Raw genomic sequence first — 16722 nt, forward strand, 5'->3', positions numbered from 1 at the left:
TTCGATTTCTAGGGAAATACTTAATTCAAGGACAAGGGGGAAACCCTGATCAGATTGGATGGTATGACTTTCTCGATATTTATGATATGTACAACTCAACGAGTTATGATGCATCACTAAGCCCGAATTTAATGAATCATGACAATTGCCCTAATTTGAAAGCCAGACCAAACCCCCAAACAAGTCGCTCAGCGCCAGATATAGCATACAAGATAGAGATTCCAACCACAGTCTAGTGTACAAGTACGTCGCTCAGCGAGTCATCTTTCAGCGAGATCCCTCGTTCAATCGGGCAAGAGCCGAAGCCAGCCTTTTGTAGTCTTCAAGCAAAATGGCCACATCCCCGAGACGAAGGTCTCGAGCGTCCTTGATGTCAATCAATCGTTGGATGGGCGGATCGATATGGATCGATAAAGGCATGACGGTTGGGCTGGCAGTTTTATCTGTAGAGGCAGGCGAGATCCTCAAGCGGTCCATCGCGGCAGGAGACAGCGCACGAGGACCGGGGGTCTCGGGTGTAGCTCGGCCAAAGTTTTTGATCATACCGGGGATATGGTTGAGAGGATTGAGCGTGTTGCCGAAATTTCGCACCGAATCGAGAGGATGGGAACTCGAGGCTGACACTGGCGTTTGAGCCTGCTCTTCTCGAACGGATGCAACACCGGGTTTCCTGCCGCTGCCCTGTGTTCTTGCGCTGTCGGCACTCCGTTCACGGGGCGTCCTACCCCCACTTGTCAGACCTGTGCTACGCGGATCATTGCGGGTAGTATCCTCCTTTGACAGTGCGTTGAGTGACTCGATCTCGTCCGGCGTGAGATTGGGATTGGCAGGCGGATTCTCAACCAGACGGCGAGCTTCAGCAAGAGTCTTGGGGAGGAGTGACTCGGCACCATTGGCGTTGGGCCCTGACGCGGTCTGCATTTCCTTCAGTCGGCCAAAGAGGAAATTGAAGCTATTATCTAAAGTCGCGCCGATATTCTTGAGGCTCTGGTCGGCGGTGTTACGGACTGCATCGTTCGCTGCCTCGAAGACTCGAGCGGGCGGTTGGAAAAGGTTGCTCAAGCGGCGTTGTTGAGGGGCAAGAGGGGGGCGAGGGCGAGGGAGAGTAGAAGAGACCGGCTCTTTGTACTCGGGCTTGGCCATCTCGGAAACTGCAGAAACTGGCGTCACCAACGACGTTGTGCGTTCAGGTTTCGGTCGGAACGGATCGACTCGATCTGATGACGGGGTAGGGCCTTCACTAGGGGATTTGACGGGTCCTTCCTGCATTTCATCTGCACGAAGGCTAGACAGTTCAACATTTTCCAAGAAGCTGATAGCGGCTTCTAGGTTGGTCAGACAATAGGCCGTCTCGCCGTCAATCTTGGTCGACGAGCGGAATCGCTGCATGAAGAGCAGATTGCTCACAATGTCGATACCCTCGGGTGGGCAGGTGATCAAACAGTAGATCAATGTCGGCAGAATCTCATCTGCTGACGAGGAGGATGGAAGTAAATTTGTCAGAGCATCGACGATTGCTTTGTGAGCGGCGGCCAGTTGCTGAAGCTTCCCCAGAGGATACTTTGGTTCGTTCATCTTCGCAAGGTGGTCTCGGGCCTGGGCCAGGAAATCATTGGCCTCTTGTCTTTTCGCTTCCTCAATTGAATTCATATCGATTTCTACACCCAGATCCTTCAGATCAATTCCGACGAGCAGCAATGCTGCCGTTTTCGAGCGCAATTTCTCATCCCGTTCATCATCAAGGGTTGTCCTGTGCCTCCAGATCTTGTCGTACACCTGCTCACACACCCGCCGCTCTGCAGCCTCCTCCAGCGCTGCGCGTTTGTATTCAAGGGCTTTGCGTGCCTTTCGCCTCTGGGCGACTTCTTCCGCGGTAAGTAATTGACGGCCACTATTCCCTTGCCCGAAGTCATCTTGGGAGCGTTTGCTTGTAAGCACCGACAGCGCACTCCCTCGTGGTTTAATCTGCGGTCGGGGCTGTGAATCACGGTTGATGCGAGAGGCCAGTGTTGAGATGTGGGTGGCAATATGGGATTCTGCGCGGCTGTAGAAGACTTGGAACATGGAGGAAATCTTGTCGATCGTTGGAGGTGAGTTATGCACTTTTGCACTGAGAGAGTTGACAAATCTAAAACCGACCATCAGCATGGACCCCTCGCACTCAGGGCAGGCATTTCAGTGACCAACCGATCTGTCAAGCTCACGAGCTCAATTGGAAGCTCTTCCGAGGGATCCTGCACACTGCGTGACAGAACGAACCCCTCCTCACCTTGCCCATCTCCTCCATTCTCGGTCTCGGCCGAGCCTCGTCTCTCGAATACGTCAGGACCAGCCTCTTGCCTTCCCTCGCCCGGCGTCGACAATGCCTGCAGCTGCTCGCCAGGTGATACCTGCCCAGCGATCGACCTGTCTGACGAGAGAGACTGCGTATCCGGGTTTCCCATGGTGATGAGCGAGCGGGTCGGACGTGGAAGAGTCGAGCCGGAGCTGCCAACGGCGGGGCCAGATAAGCTTCAAGGTCTTGGGGCCGTCTGCCCTACAGGGGCACTAGATGTAATGTTCTCCGCACCCTTCAGCTGATAGGCTCGAGCTGAGCAACGTCCGATATACCCAATTTTGCGAATTTGGGGAAATGAACCTTGGATGTGAGGATCTTCGAGCTGAGAGCGTATTATTCCTTTTCTCGGCTTGTCGGGCATGAGTTCTGGGAGCTGTTGCATTTTCAATGATGGCAATCGAACTTATGGATCGCGTCACGTTGGCGCGTCAGGAGGTGAGTATCACGTGCCACCGAGCTTCGCCAGGTCGCCTGAGCCAAAGCCTCCAGCTCTTAGCCGCATAATGCATCATGTCTGATGTCGACGACTCTCGTCCGCGGTCGGACCAGGCTCCGCTGTACGATTGGTGCTAAAGAAGCAAAAAACAAACAGCGATAGTGCAAAGAGAAACTCTCCCTCGGGGAATCGAACCCCGGTCTCCCGCGCTTATCGGTGTTAATGACAAGCGGAAATCATGACCACTAGACCAAGGAAGATGCGATGGTCGAGTTACTGCTCGACCACTTGGTGCTGGTTGATATTATTCAAGGTCCTATTTGGAATTATAAAGGCTGTCAATTAACTTCCGTGTCCATGAATCCGGCCTGCTTGCAGAGCGGCTAATGTATGAACCACAGCCAGCTTGGTTGTTCGAATCAGGCTTTGTTTTGAATGGGAGGGCCTGGATGAAACCCGAGGCTATATATTCATAGTCCGATTGGTACTGCCTGTTGTTCATGAACGAAAGGTGGACAGAAGCAGACATTGGCGACCTGCCAATGTCCTTATAGTAGCATAGTGATCTTAGACTGGATTTTGGCCTGATCTGTAGTTTCCAAACGGTGCCTGCCCGATAGGTGAGGACCCTCCCTTGCGATTTTGTCACCAATTGGAACCTATTCCTAGAACAGGTAGGTAGGAATGAAGTTCCGCTCGTTACGAATGCTATGCTCGTGGACATTAAATTCTTAGGTAGGTGTGGTATGGAACGAAGGGTTCCATGTGCTGATGGATGGATTATATATGTGTCCACTGCGCAGTACCGTTCCAAGTTCCGGATCGGATTCAGAGCCCGCGAGTGGACGTCCACATACGCCTCACACCCACCATATAACGAGGATCATGTCAGAGTTACTATCATGCCCGACTCACGAACACCCTCGGAGTTACTGGCCGAGATAGGCATGATTGGATTGCTTCCAAGTCTGTATCTACAGGAGAAGCCCACGCCCTCCGGGCTGATCCTCCTCCAAAAATGAGACAAGAGTTGTAGTAATTGAGCACAGCCGAGAAACACCACTTCCGGGCACAGACACAGGCAAGGACCGCGAAAGGTTCAATAAGGACGCTTCGTGTATAAGGCTCATCCACCAAAGTCGGTCACTCTTCCAATGACGAGGCAGATCAATATGTGAGAAGAGGTAAAGTTAATCCTTCCCCGAGGTCGTTCCCGATCGAAGATTACAACAAGAGCAGACTCAGTACTCTGCTTCGCATTGCCTTGATTGTCTGGCCCACCAATGATCCCTACCATCGGACAAACACCAGCACTGGCAGCGACCCCCCTTGAGAATGCCGTGAGATTTGTGCGCTACCCAGAGATGAAGCACTTAATTCAAGGAGTCGAGCCACGGTCAGACAAGAGACACAAAGGGCAAATAACGAGCACGTGCGATGCTCACATCTAGTGATGCATGTTCAGGAAAGCCGAACCAAGCCAGCTCAGTCCAACGCCACTCAAAGCAGGAATGCCATGAAACAACCCCTCCCTAGAGCCAAGCCAATGAAAAGAGATCGGAAAATTCCATGAGCTGACGAGACATGCCGTGGGCTTTCTTGCTCCCTTCTATCAACCTGTCAGCAGCACCTTCAGCTAGGAGACGGATTAACTCAGCGACATGCTGTACTCACCATGGGCGAGAAAACTCCCTCAATCAGCAGCAACCCAACATATTGCGATTCTCATGGAAAGGGTAGCCGACGCTCACTAGATTGCGGCGTGGGGAACTTGCTGAAACTGCCAGAAAGCTACATCTTGGTTAGAGAAAAGTTATTTCTTGGTAGAGCCAGGGTTCAGTTACTGAGTACATCAGAGAAAAGTTACCGACCGCACAGTCCTCACCCCCAAGAAATGCAACGCGAAGAATCCAAAAAAAATTTGATTCAAGAAAGGCTTGGGCCCTGTCAATGCCTGTTTTATCTACCAAGAATATTCAACCTACTATGCCCTGGCAGTGGAAGGCGGCCATCAAATGCACAGCAATTTCCAAACCCTAAATTTGATCGTATGGGGCCAAAATTGAGTTGAACATCAGTTGTGGGCTCATGTCATCCAGCGGAAACTGGGTGGCTCGAATGCATGCATTGTACGCTGAAAGCAAAGGCGCATATACAAGTGCTCTGAGCGTACATGTCGTCCCGCGATTAACACGCCACTACTGGTGACCTCAAACTGGTAGTCGACCACCACAAAAAAACAATGACACAGTTTCTGCGTCTATCACGATCGAGAGTCAAAGTGGAGACTGTCCGTGCACAAGATTCGTACAAGGATCCCTACATCAACAGCTTGTGAAATCAAGCTGGTAAGAGGACCCATGACCCTTTCCGACAAGGCAGGCGACTGACGCATCTAGAGCATCTTACCAAGGTATATGCCGGATGGATTGAGAAAAAATCTGCGCTACTGAGGCTTGCATCGATCGAAATACCTGTGTAGGGACCGAATTCACGTCAGTAATGTGTATGCGAAACATCCGACCAGGCCAACTGCTAAGATGCCCACGTAATCGTCCTACCTGAATGATGTACTGCGAGGCGTGGGCATTATGAATGGCAGATGACGCCTGGATTGATGGGAGAATCTGCGTAGGACCAACGACCCTACGTCAGCAATATGTTGAATAAAGATGGCAAGGAAGCCTGTAATCCCTTCCGACCTCCAGCCACTGGGCATCAGGACACCTTACCTGACTATCATGCTTGAGGATTGTACCAGGCAGTTGAGTTGATGGATTGAAACGACCTGCGTAGGACCAACGACCCTACGTCAGCAATATGTTGAATAATGATGGCAAGATACGTGGATTCAACCCTTCCAACCTCCAGCCATAAGGGGAATCTCGTTGTCTTACCTGAAGAGACCGAAGCAGCACTTGATTCTCGATCATCATGATACTATGCTCGAACCTATCGAGGCCTGCGTAGGACCGGCGACCCTACGTCAGCAATATGTTGAATAAGGATGGTAAGACAACCTGGAATCCCTTCCGACCTCCAACCACTGGGCATCAGGACATCTTACCCTCAGCAAAACATAAGCGAAGAAGGAATCGTGACGTGTTTTGTTGTGTGAAGGTAACACTTGCATGAGATAAGACAAGGTGTAAGAGATGGATGGAAGTGGATGATGGATGAAGTGGATGATGGAAGTCCAGCAGTGGGCAGGATGAGGGTATTTATACCCATCCAGGGGACGCTAGTGAGGCTATAGCAAACATTGCTTGCTGAGGAAGGCACGATATTTCCTCATTTGGAATTCATGCTTCACATTGGTGCCTACGCGAGGCAGCCACACTGGAACCAAATTGGGGTAAAGTATCACCACTGAGCCATCCGGTGTTTGCCTACTTCCTGGGCACAAAAAATTCGACATCAAGGGAAAGACATGTTTATCGTACGGCATCGTCCGGGGGATACTTGGTAAATTCAAAAAATACCAGACTGGCTCAGTCAAAGAGTCGACTGAGTTCTCATCTCAGATATTTAGATCCGCCTTGATACTGTGTTTTAATCTTCTACCCGCAGAGCCTCCTCGAGCCCCAAACTCTAAATAGACTGACACAAGCAGGGCAGAAGCTTGGCGTAGTTGCACAGGGAGCAGATTTCGATAAAAATTTAATTTCATTCAGACTGCTGCCATACCGCATGCTGATATACAGAGAAGGCGAGAGTTCAGCCTTCAGCGGACTTACCCCAGATGTTGATGGGATTAAAGATCCCGGTCCAATATTTTCTGAAGGTGATGGCAGATATAATCCTGTTCAAATCCTCCGTTTCTGAGAAGTCTAGTGAGTGGATAGTATTTGTTGTCTTTCGGTGATTCCAAGAGACCATGGCTGGCTGGCTTTGACACAGCCAAAAGGCGAGCCCTGTGTACCTTATACAGCCTGCTGTGCTGAGCAGTTGCTGAATAGATGAGAGATTGACAATTAGTGTATCTACTTCCCATTATTGTCATTTTTTTTCAACTAAATGTTTTTGATGCCTGGCAATTCGAGACGAGCAGCGTTCAACTCTCTGAGAGTGTGGGAAAAGAAAGACTTTGATTCAGTTGTTGCCGTTATCTGTGACATGAAGATCTGGCTTTCATAATGGGTCAATGCTCGAGCATCCTCGAGGAAGCTGGATTTTAATCATTTGAGTCCTAAGAGTACTGCATTATTTTTCATCTCAAATAATGCTGGCAGGGGTAAGATGACCCTCTTAGTAGAGAACGGGTGGAAAGTTTCGTCATGAGAGATAAGTTTCAAGGGCTTTCTTCGGGGTATCGTCGATTGTGATTTTGGACGATCCATACCTACGCGTCGTTCACAACGATGCGTCTCAGATTCTGCGAGTAGATGGAACGGATAGTACGGTGTCTTCGACGGCAAAATTGAATGAGCTGGTACCACAACTTTGAGGCACGTAGGTATCTGGCTGCTCTGTTCATTCGGCATCCTGCTTCCGCTTTTCAAGTACGCGCATCACATCATTCACGCTATTCTTGTCCCCTTTCTTCTTCTTTGGCCCACGTTTCCGTTTGTTACCCCCCCGCTGCTGGCCGTCATAGTCTCCAACAGGACACTCTCATCGTCCTCACCATCCTCGATGCGACTTCCACCAAAGCCCATATCCATATCTGCCGCATCCATAGCATCACGACGACGAGCCTCTTCGAGAAACTTCTTTTGCCTGAGAGATGCTTCCGCCGAAAGACTTGAATCGTCCTCTTCTGAGGGAGACGTTTGTCGAAGCGCAGCGGCTCGTTTGAGCGTAGCCAATATGTTAGGATCCTTTGTTAGAGGGTTTGATCGATCCTCCGGCTCTTCTTCGACCATGGCGGACGCACTGGTTGCAAAGTAATTGCGTGGGCGCGGCGGCTGAGGTGTGGCTTGCTTTTCGTCCTGGGGGATTGGCTTGGAAGGCTTTGACACGGACTCGCCTTCCTCATCAGTTGACGAATCATCGTCCTGCTCAATACCAGCGAGCGGGTCATAGTCAGCACCAACACCCGCAAAGATATCATCGTCGTCCTCAAGCGCCGCGCTGGCAGCAGCTGCCCGGGCTGCGATCTCAGCAGGTACTTCCATACCCAAGGGCATGGCAGCTTTATCTGGCATTGGCAAAGACGGCGTGCCACGCGGCTCGTTGGGTTTATCGAGCCAGCGCACCTTTCGCTTTGTGTTGCCGTCGGCATCTGTGATCAAGAGCACTTCTCGCCGACGGCCGTTCTCGTCAGCCTCGACAAATCGCTTCTTCTCAGGCTTACGGTCGCTGAGCTTTTTGAACTTTGAGCTCAGTGTCGACTCAGGCGCCGGCGCCGGCACTTTGGCAGTAGCGGCAGCGGCGGCTCGACTGGCCTTGAGCTCCCTGAGAATTTCATCCCTCGTCTTCGGTCGAGATGGCGGCGGCGCCATTGTCCCTTTCTTCTCTTTCTTCTCCTTGGGCACAGCTTTGATCTCTTCCTGGCCTTTCTCCTCCATCATCCTGTCAAACGCTTCATCTATATCCTCCTCAGCGAGTGGTTTTTCATCCGCTGGAACTGGCGTTGGCTTTTCTGGTGCTTTTGTGACATCTTCACCAGCTCGGACCCGCTTCAAGAGCGTCCAATCCAATCCCTTGACCATGTGCGTACTCTCCGTGCTGCCACCAACTCCAAGCTCCGCGCAAAGCTTGTCAAAGGTAGCCTGATCGATCTGGCCCAGCTTGACCATTTCCTCAAGCGCCTTGACTCGCTTTTGTAAACCCTCCTCTTGATCCTCATCTGCATTTCGGAGTTGTGCGCGGTCCTGATATCCGGTGGGTAATTTAGTCCCCTTTGGTGCAGCAGATGACTTGAATCGTTTGGCAGGATGTTCGTTACTCTCGCGTCGGTGGTCTGCAAGCTGTTTGGCAAAATCAACACCAGTAACGGAGCGCCTGGAGAAAGGAAGACGATCAGTATCGAAGGTCAAGCTTCGCGTGAGAGGGTTGTGAATAGTGGCTACACACGGTGTCATCGGGATACTTGAGCGCATTCGCGAACCCAACATCGCGCTGGGAGTGGCGCCACCACTGGATGCATTTCTCGGTGATTGGCCTTTCTGCTCATTTGATTTAGAGGTCGAGGACGTATCAGCGAGGAGTCGCCGAAATTGTTCGTTATTCATTATTTCTCGTTGTGGTTTGAAAGAGACAGTTGACGTCGACGTCAATTTTGAGTCTGAACGACCCGATCCGCCTTGGCGTGCGATAAGATAAAACCTTATCGCATTCAAAGCACAGTAACATGGTTCCCCGCTGGATAAGAGTGGATTGCTACAGAGCCATAAAAGCACGATCTTGTTGAAGACTTGTTAGATTTGAATACCAGAAAAGCCCGATCTATGAATTGCTGTTGAAAGACGACCCTTTTCAAGATTCCGAGTGACCCGAGGTTCATCCAGACAATGCTGAGCACAGATAGCATCACTACCTTTCGGTGCTCCTCCCACTAAAGCAAGCCATATGCAGATGTCACTTTTCGCTACGCTCGCCGGATGGCCGCCATTCTTACTAGACCTCTAATTATTTCGATTAGTTCAATGAAAATGCGTGCCCATGGACAGTAGAGCGAACATGCTTAAGTTAGATGTACAAATTCATTCCAAAGATACAATACATCAGCGCAGATGACTTGAGGTCACCTTTGAAAGTACAAATGCACGCTTAATTCCCTGGCAGGAGAAAGACAAATCATAGACGCAAGACAAGAAGAAAATAAGACGTGTGCGACTATCCATCGTTGGCGTCGGTCATTAAATCGTTTCCCACCCACCATTGTTCATTTCCGATTCCAGCTTGCGACTGATCGTAGCAGGAATCGAGTGTGACAGCCACACGTCACGGAGGAGTCGATCGTACCGCTTCTGGTTTAGGATGAGCTGACGGTTTCGGCGCAGGCCTGGATCGACTTCGCCATGGCGGTCGAGATAAGGGGCGTAATGCCATGAACCATTGTGATTATGCAGATAGAGCACAGTGCACTTGCGGATGTTGATGAAAAGACCAATGTTCTTGCCACATCTGCAATTAAAGAGAGATGGTAGGGTTAGCTGAGCGTTGCGATAATTTCAAAGTTGGAAAAAGGGTTCTCACTTCTGCAAGTGCTGGTTGCATCCACCTAGTTTGTTGTGCATACAGCAGACCGCTTGTGAGCAAAAGATATCACCACAGAAAAGGCAAATGCTTGGATCGCTGAGCTCCTTCTTCGAGTTAGGGCATCGCCGCTTGTTAGCTTCCTCGATGAGACTGTCAAAGTACTTAGGAAGTCCAACAAGCTCGAAGATACCCGGGTGGGGAAGACTGGGCCACAATCGATGATCTTCGAAACGAATACCCGATCGTGAGGCATTCCAGTGGAAAATCCAACCGGAGATGACTGCATCGAAGGGACTGTTGGTCTTTCTGGCGGGGCTTATGGACATGAGAATCTCATCGAGTGGGGGCAAGTTAAGGGCCTTGGTCAAGCGATCAAGCTCTGATGCCCCAACATCACCGAAGCCTGTGTTGGGGAAGTCGACACCGTGCTGCACGTGGAGAAGAATAACAGACTTCCGCAGAAAAGTCAAGGCGTAGCTGGCGAGGAGCCGGCGGAGGGCGACAATGATACTGGGTGTGGCTGACTCTTCACCATCCTTCACATATCCACTTTCAGCAGGGAATGAAGACCCTTCCGCGCGACCGACCGAGTTGGCTTTCAGTTCGGCGACAATTGAATCAAAGAAATGTCTCGTCACATTGTACCGATCGTCCGAGATATCAATATTGGCAAGGTCTTCCTCCCCTTGGCTTGCCAATTCCTCTTTGAGCCCTAAAGGCCAGAGAATAAAGGTAACAGCCACCTTGACAATCTCAGCCACGTAGCACATCTGCACAAGATGGCGCACGTCGACGCGGAAAACGGGCAATAGAGCCAACGAGCACTCTGCCAAGAACACAAAAGTATCCATGGCCAACAGGGGCTCAATATTTCTCACATCGTTAAGCAACGGCGTTCCGCTCAAACAGGGATGTCCGACAAGAAGCTGACAAAGTTTCTGTCGGTGCATCTCCTGAAATTCGAGGGCTGGCCGACTCTTTGGCCCGTTGTTTGAGTGAACACAGCCTACAGCCGCGTAGGTCATAGCCGTCTCTGCCAAGATACGGAGATGCGTCAGTGTTAGTGATGGAATCTTGTCCAAAAGAGTTGACCCGGGCTCGGACTCAACGCCGCGCTGCGCAATCTCGACTGCAGAGATGCTGAAGCCGAAGCTGCGAACCAATGTGTCAATGTGTACCAAGTCATCACTGATCACTGTGTCGGGACTATTGTTGAAGATAGAACTGATGTGATTCAGTTTGATTGTCTTCTTCAGGCGCTTGTAGATTTGCAGGAGCTCAGTCATTGGGCTGTCTGACGGTGTCGAAACTTGCTGCAGGGGACTCGTCGGTGCCAATTCCTCGCTGGCAGGATAGATGCCCGGCATAGCAAGTCGCGGAACAGAGATAACTGGACGGGATGATCCGGCCGATGGAGCTGGGGATGACGTGAGCTGACTGATTTTAGAAGACAGCGGAGGTGTGAGAGTTTTAGACAGATAGTCGTTGAATAGTTCCGCATATGGATGAGGGTATGCCTTTTCCTTTTCAACCATGAGCACAGGGAAATTCTGGGTCTGATGCAGGGCGCCCTTTAGCCCCGTGCTCATCCATTCATCGAAGGACTGGGAAGTGTTCAGGGCGCCGGGATAAGACTCTTCCTTGCCCTTCCAAGTAATAGGCAAGAAAGCGTTACCAAGAGCTTTACACAATGGGCAAACAAACTCTTTGAGCGCAATGTTTTCAGGGTGATGACGGGCAATTTGTTGGCTGTGCCGCCTCTGCGTGCCGGTGTAGTACACGTCGAAGCAAGAATAATGCATAATATGACCACAGCCAGTTGTCACAGGCCCCCGCAGAGTGCTCTTTGGGTTGAAGCCTTTGCTGAGACCAACCTTTTCGCTGGTCACCTCGCCTCCAGAAGAATCCAGCCGCCGAATAGTCGTGTGGTTCTCACCAGAAACACCAAAGGGCCGAATTTCGTCGGCGGATCTGTCCAGACTCGTCGGAGTTTTGAGTGCTTCACGAATCCTGTCTGGATCCCTAATATCTGTCTGTCGCAGAATTGTACTATCCTGAATCAGGGCGAATGTACCGTACAACCTCGAGTCATTGGTTTCATCCTGACAGAAGATGCAGGTACCACTTGGGTACTTCCACACTTTGGACTCGTGAGGGGTCTGCACCTCAGCCTCCAAGTCGCTAAAGTCTTCCTCGCCCCAGTCAATGTCGCCTTGAGTATTGAGGAACTGTTGCTGTTGCTGTTGGAACTGGGCCATGACCTTTGCCTGGCGCTCTAACGCCGCCTTCTTTTTCATCTCCTTCTGATTGTCACTATCAATAGCAGGAGAGCTAGTGTCGATTCGATCGAAGGGGAATTTAAGAGAGGCAGTTGCAGAGGTGTAGGTTTTGGGACGTTTCTGCCACAGACGCTTCAGAATGTGACGGATCTTAGAACCACATGCAGAGAATTCAGGTGTGACGGAGATTCTCTCCAAAAGACCGACGATGGTCAGCTTCCCAGCCTTGATCTCACGGGCCTTAGACATGGCATGCAAATTGAAAGAATTGCTTTGCTCCGTATCCACAGTGCCATCTTCAGTTTCATCCTCGAGCACGGCTGCGAGCACGAGGTGTAAGATGACTTGGAGGAACGTCTCAACTCGAGTTGGTGGAATGGCAGGAGTGCATTCCTTGAATGACACGACATACTCTAGGCATTGGTGGACAAGTTGTGCGAAGAGCATAGTGCCTGTAAAGCGGGGCAAGTCAGAGAATACACCTGAGGTAATGGGTCGAAGCTTCGGCTCATAAACGATGTCGGAAGCCTTTTTGCCAGTCTTCTTAGCCATCCATTCCTTGTAAATATTCTCCGCCTCATCTCGTTGGTTTTTGGTGTAGTGTGCGCTGTAAGGATCGACCAGATCGAAATACTCAGATTTCAGTTCAAAGGTTCCGGAATCGCTCAGACCCTCGGGAGGACGGAAGTTGGCAACCTCTTCGAGGACGTCTTGGAACATGTCAGAATCCAGCAGCTTATCACTCAGACGGGTTGAAAGATCGGAGAAGGAAAGAGGTTTGAAGCACAAGACATGGGCGATGTCGCGGCTTATATTTTCCTTGGTCAAATAGGAGCTGTCATCAGTTGCCGTTAAGGAAGTGCGATCGGTCAACAAAATGACAAGCAGATGGACAAATTCCTCGGCAACATCCACAATTTGCGTGTCCTCAAAGCCGCTGCGCGGCATGTAATTCCGCGACATCCAGTCAACCATGCCAAATCTGTGGGCAATCGATGCAAGAACCCTACTCGGATCGCAAGTTACCAGCGCGGTCTGCAGCAAGAAAATATCGCGATAATAGGCAAAGTCTCGAGACGACACACCACGGTATTGTGATGCCTGGTGACGAAGGCTGAGGCCATTGCGAACCCACATTGCTGCCTTCATTTGGGCCAGCCAGGCACACACTCGCAGTGGGTAGTCAAACATCGTCAGCAGGAGATCCTCTGGACCCAGCGCAAGAAGACTGTCATCAATCGGTTTACCAGCAACTTTGGCCGCGTGGAGTTCATCCCTGGCACTCTGCGCAGCCTCGAATAGGGCTCCTCGCACCACTTCACCGCTCAATCCTCGACCGCACTCTATCAACCAAGACAAAGTGTAGTGGAGCGCATGATGGAAACTGATCGAGCCCTTCTCGACCGCAAACTCGACCACACGGTGGCAAGGCACCTGGCCGGACGAGCCAATCTCGAAATCAAAGGGCTGCAAGGTCTTGAACTTAACTTCTTCCTTGATTTCGGCTTGGTCAAAGCGTTTGCGTTCGACGCCCGCAGAGTGAATAATCGCAGTAAGAGCGGTCGTTTTAATGGCCCGCACCAGGTTCTCGCCGCCATCAGCCTCTGGAGTACGGAAGGATTCACAGAGCTGTCGGCAGAGTCGGTTGATCTCTCGCATCAGAATCGACGCGCTGATCCAAGCATCCGTCTCATATTCAACGTGCTCACCCACAGCGCGAACATTGGGGCAAATGCCTTGCGAAAGCTTCACCAAGTCAAGGAACTGTGGCAAATACTGCTCCTCTGTTCGAACCCGGTGTTGAACATACTCGGATTGCAGAAGGTATCGAAGATCAAGGAAGAAATGATACAGTCGTCGATTTGTGACGGAGCCTGCATCGAAAGCCAGGGTAGCATTCGGATTGACGGCCTGAGGCTCGCCCACTTGTCTTGTGGTGAGGAAAGTGTAGAGAATGGCCATAACCTTGGTGAGGAAGTTTCCGCGGAGCACGATCTCCTCGGTGATCGAAGGGGTAGTAAGAAGTTGCAGAGATAGATTAACAATCGAGTGATCCGGCTCTCGATCCGCAATCAAGTAAAGCTGCGCCAAAGCCGTGTAAAGAGCTGAGAGCCGCAGGCCCATGATGCGCTTGAATTGAGGCACATTGACGACAGTGCTGATGTAGAGGTCCCGCAGATCTGTGCGGGTTTTCTTCCACAGTCGCAGGTCAAAGAGAACGAGCCAGTCGAGGCGGGTACGTTGCCAGAGATCCTCGTAGGGCGCAACCTTCTCACCCATGGCTGGAGCAGGCGGACGCACCTGCCAGTGGCCTTCAGTTCTGGCAGGGGGAGGTCTGATAGCTCCAGACGGAGTCTTTGGAATAGATACGTAGGTCTCCGCAGATGGCTGACTCTCGGCTTCCTCGGCAGTGGCGGTACCAGTTTGTTCCTGGTGTCCAGCTTGTTCTTCGTTAGCTGGCGGCGCTGGTCGAGGAGCGACCGGGTGCGCGCGAGTAAGCCCGGCAAGAATGCGTTCAGCCAGTGCAAGCTCCTCGTCGTTACCCATATCCATTTCCTCATCTTCGTCGCCATCAGCCTCAGCCTGCAGACGAGCAAGCTCCATATCGATGTCATCATCCTCATCGTCAGCATCATCGTGAGCCTCTACGTAATCGTCATCGTCATCTTGCTCATTCCCATCACCAATCTCGTCATCTTCATCTTCATCCTCGTCGGTCGTTGCGAGAACAATCTGACCATGCGGTGGAAGAGTAAGCATGACAGTGCGCCCGGGGAGGTGATTCTCAGTTTCTTGATGATCGTCAATGCCCTTCATGCCAATGTCCGCATTAAAAGCACCGCTACCCTTGCGCCACGGGCTGAGCAATTCCTCACAGATGACCTGTCGGAAGATTTCGTTGTCGTCCAGAATGCTGCAACCGGCGATGTCGGCCAGCCACTCGACGATCGCGCCGCACATTTGCTCACGGAAGGTATCGCGGGCAGATCGAACTGATACCGTCACTTTGATCTCCTCGATGATCTTCGAGACCGCCAGCAGCCGCTGCAGATCCTTCGAATACTTGACCACGCTGCGACCGATGTCATTGGTCTCGTGGGCCCGTGCTACACCAAAGCTGTCTCGCTCGCGACACGCTCGACTAACTTGGTGAGCAACATCTCGAATGGTATGCTTCTCATCGTTCCAGAGCATCAGCGCAAACTCGGGTTCCTCCTCCTCTTGATCGCCCGCACCGTACCAGCCGGGTCGCAGGCGGGATGCCTCCTCATCCTGTTTGATACCCTCTGTCGTCTTTGGCAGGCGCAGGTTTTCTGGCGAACATGAGATGACATCGCAAAAGTAATCGAGGACCCGGGAAATTGTCAAGCGGACGGAGTCAATGACTTCCGAGGGTAGCTGCCGCTCTGCGCGCTGCTTGCTCTTCACATTTCCGCTATCAGTGTGTATGGCGCAGAAAAGCGGTAGCCGCCAGGCCTCGTCGTCACCGCAGTCACAACAGCCGCAATTTCCCGATGATAATGAAATCTGATACTGGTGTCCAGTGTGGTCTGACGAGTCAAAGCATCGGCTACAAAGCACGCAAGTGTCGTCAGCCGCGCAGGTGACGCAGCGATAAGTCGCCTCTCCCGCCCGGAAAATATGCCCGCATCGTTTACCTCGCGCAGCTTCACTGTACTCGGCTCCTTCACGGGCTCCCTGAGCCTCGGCCAGCTTCCACGGTCCGTTCGGCGTGCCGTCTGGGAAGAGATGAATCAGGAGCTCCTCACTGTGGCCTACAAGCGACCGAAACAACAGCTCAAGCAAGTCCCGTTCCGCTTTGGGCCCATATCGGTAGTTGTGCTGCGCAGGTAGTTGCAGCAGACCTTCACCGAGGATTTTCTCACATTCTGCGAGCATGTGCATGGCTCTGAAGTCTGATGGTGATCGACACGGTGATGCCGCTCGGCTGTCACAGGCGTGTGAGGGGGATAAGCCCGTTGGCACGTTGAGCGGCCTCAAAAGGATCGTAGAATTCCCGTATTATCCAAGTGTAGTGGGAGGGTGAGAACTCTTGAATCAAATAGGAAAGCTATCCGCGGGGGACGAGTCTCAAAAGAACCAAAACAACGGGTGCAGTCTCGGATGCTTGTGGTTTCTTTCTTCGCGATCGCAGATCGATCGTGGTGGGGGAAAGCAGTCGACAGGCGAGCTGTGGACCGATGAGATCGATTGACAGGAGAGCCAAACCGACCACCGTATAATTTTCGGTGGGCAACTGATCGCTTCTGGATATTTTCGGATGGCGTTGGTTGAAGCAAGAATGATGCAGAACTCAATATCGAAGAAAGAAAGATATTTATTGGAACTGATACTCGCGGTTTCCCGACTATGACATCGACGGAGCGGTCTCGCTCAAAAACGCCACTGCAATTCAGGCTCCGAGGCACCACACCTGAGAGGAGGCATCATTTATGTGCGCAATCAACCAGCGTAAAAACGGCATTTTATATGTAAAAAAAACAAAGCAGATCCGAATTTCC

At 51.5% G+C, this 16722-nt stretch overlaps 4 protein-coding genes and 1 non-coding gene across 5 annotated transcripts; all 5 read right to left on the reverse strand.

Moving 5' to 3' along the window:
- Positions 1 to 267: 267 nt before the first annotated feature.
- Positions 268 to 2444, reverse strand: POX_f07994 (uncharacterized protein; the record flags this gene model as incomplete). Its single annotated transcript, XM_050116779.1, has 2 exons — positions 268 to 2128; positions 2188 to 2444. The coding sequence occupies 2 exons, from the start codon at positions 2442 to 2444 to the stop codon at positions 268 to 270; spliced, it is 2118 nt and encodes a 705-aa protein (XP_049966918.1).
- Positions 2445 to 2948: 504 nt separating this feature from the next.
- POX_tR155 lies at positions 2949 to 3034 on the reverse strand. The gene has a single exon. It is a non-coding gene; the product is annotated as a tRNA-Asp (tRNA).
- An 866-nt stretch (positions 3035 to 3900) lies between these two features.
- POX_f07995 (uncharacterized protein) lies at positions 3901 to 4071 on the reverse strand (the record flags this gene model as incomplete). Its single annotated transcript, XM_050116780.1, has 1 exon — positions 3901 to 4071. The coding sequence occupies one exon, from the start codon at positions 4069 to 4071 to the stop codon at positions 3901 to 3903; it is 171 nt and encodes a 56-aa protein (XP_049966919.1).
- Positions 4072 to 7294: 3223 nt separating this feature from the next.
- On the reverse strand, positions 7295 to 8950 carry POX_f07996 (uncharacterized protein; the record flags this gene model as incomplete). Its single annotated transcript, XM_050116781.1, has 1 exon — positions 7295 to 8950. One exon carries the CDS (start codon positions 8948 to 8950, stop codon positions 7295 to 7297), a length of 1656 nt encoding a protein of 551 aa, XP_049966920.1.
- A 627-nt stretch (positions 8951 to 9577) lies between these two features.
- On the reverse strand, positions 9578 to 16105 carry POX_f07997 (uncharacterized protein; the record flags this gene model as incomplete). The annotated part of the gene is made up of 2 exons (XM_050116782.1): positions 9578 to 9845; positions 9918 to 16105. The coding sequence occupies 2 exons, from the start codon at positions 16103 to 16105 to the stop codon at positions 9578 to 9580; spliced, it is 6456 nt and encodes a 2151-aa protein (XP_049966921.1).
- Positions 16106 to 16722: the final 617 nt, after the last annotated feature.

Source organism: Penicillium oxalicum, chromosome VI (assembly GCF_001723175.1).
Source record: "Penicillium oxalicum strain HP7-1 chromosome VI, whole genome shotgun sequence".
NCBI lineage: Eukaryota > Fungi > Ascomycota > Eurotiomycetes > Eurotiales > Aspergillaceae > Penicillium > Penicillium oxalicum.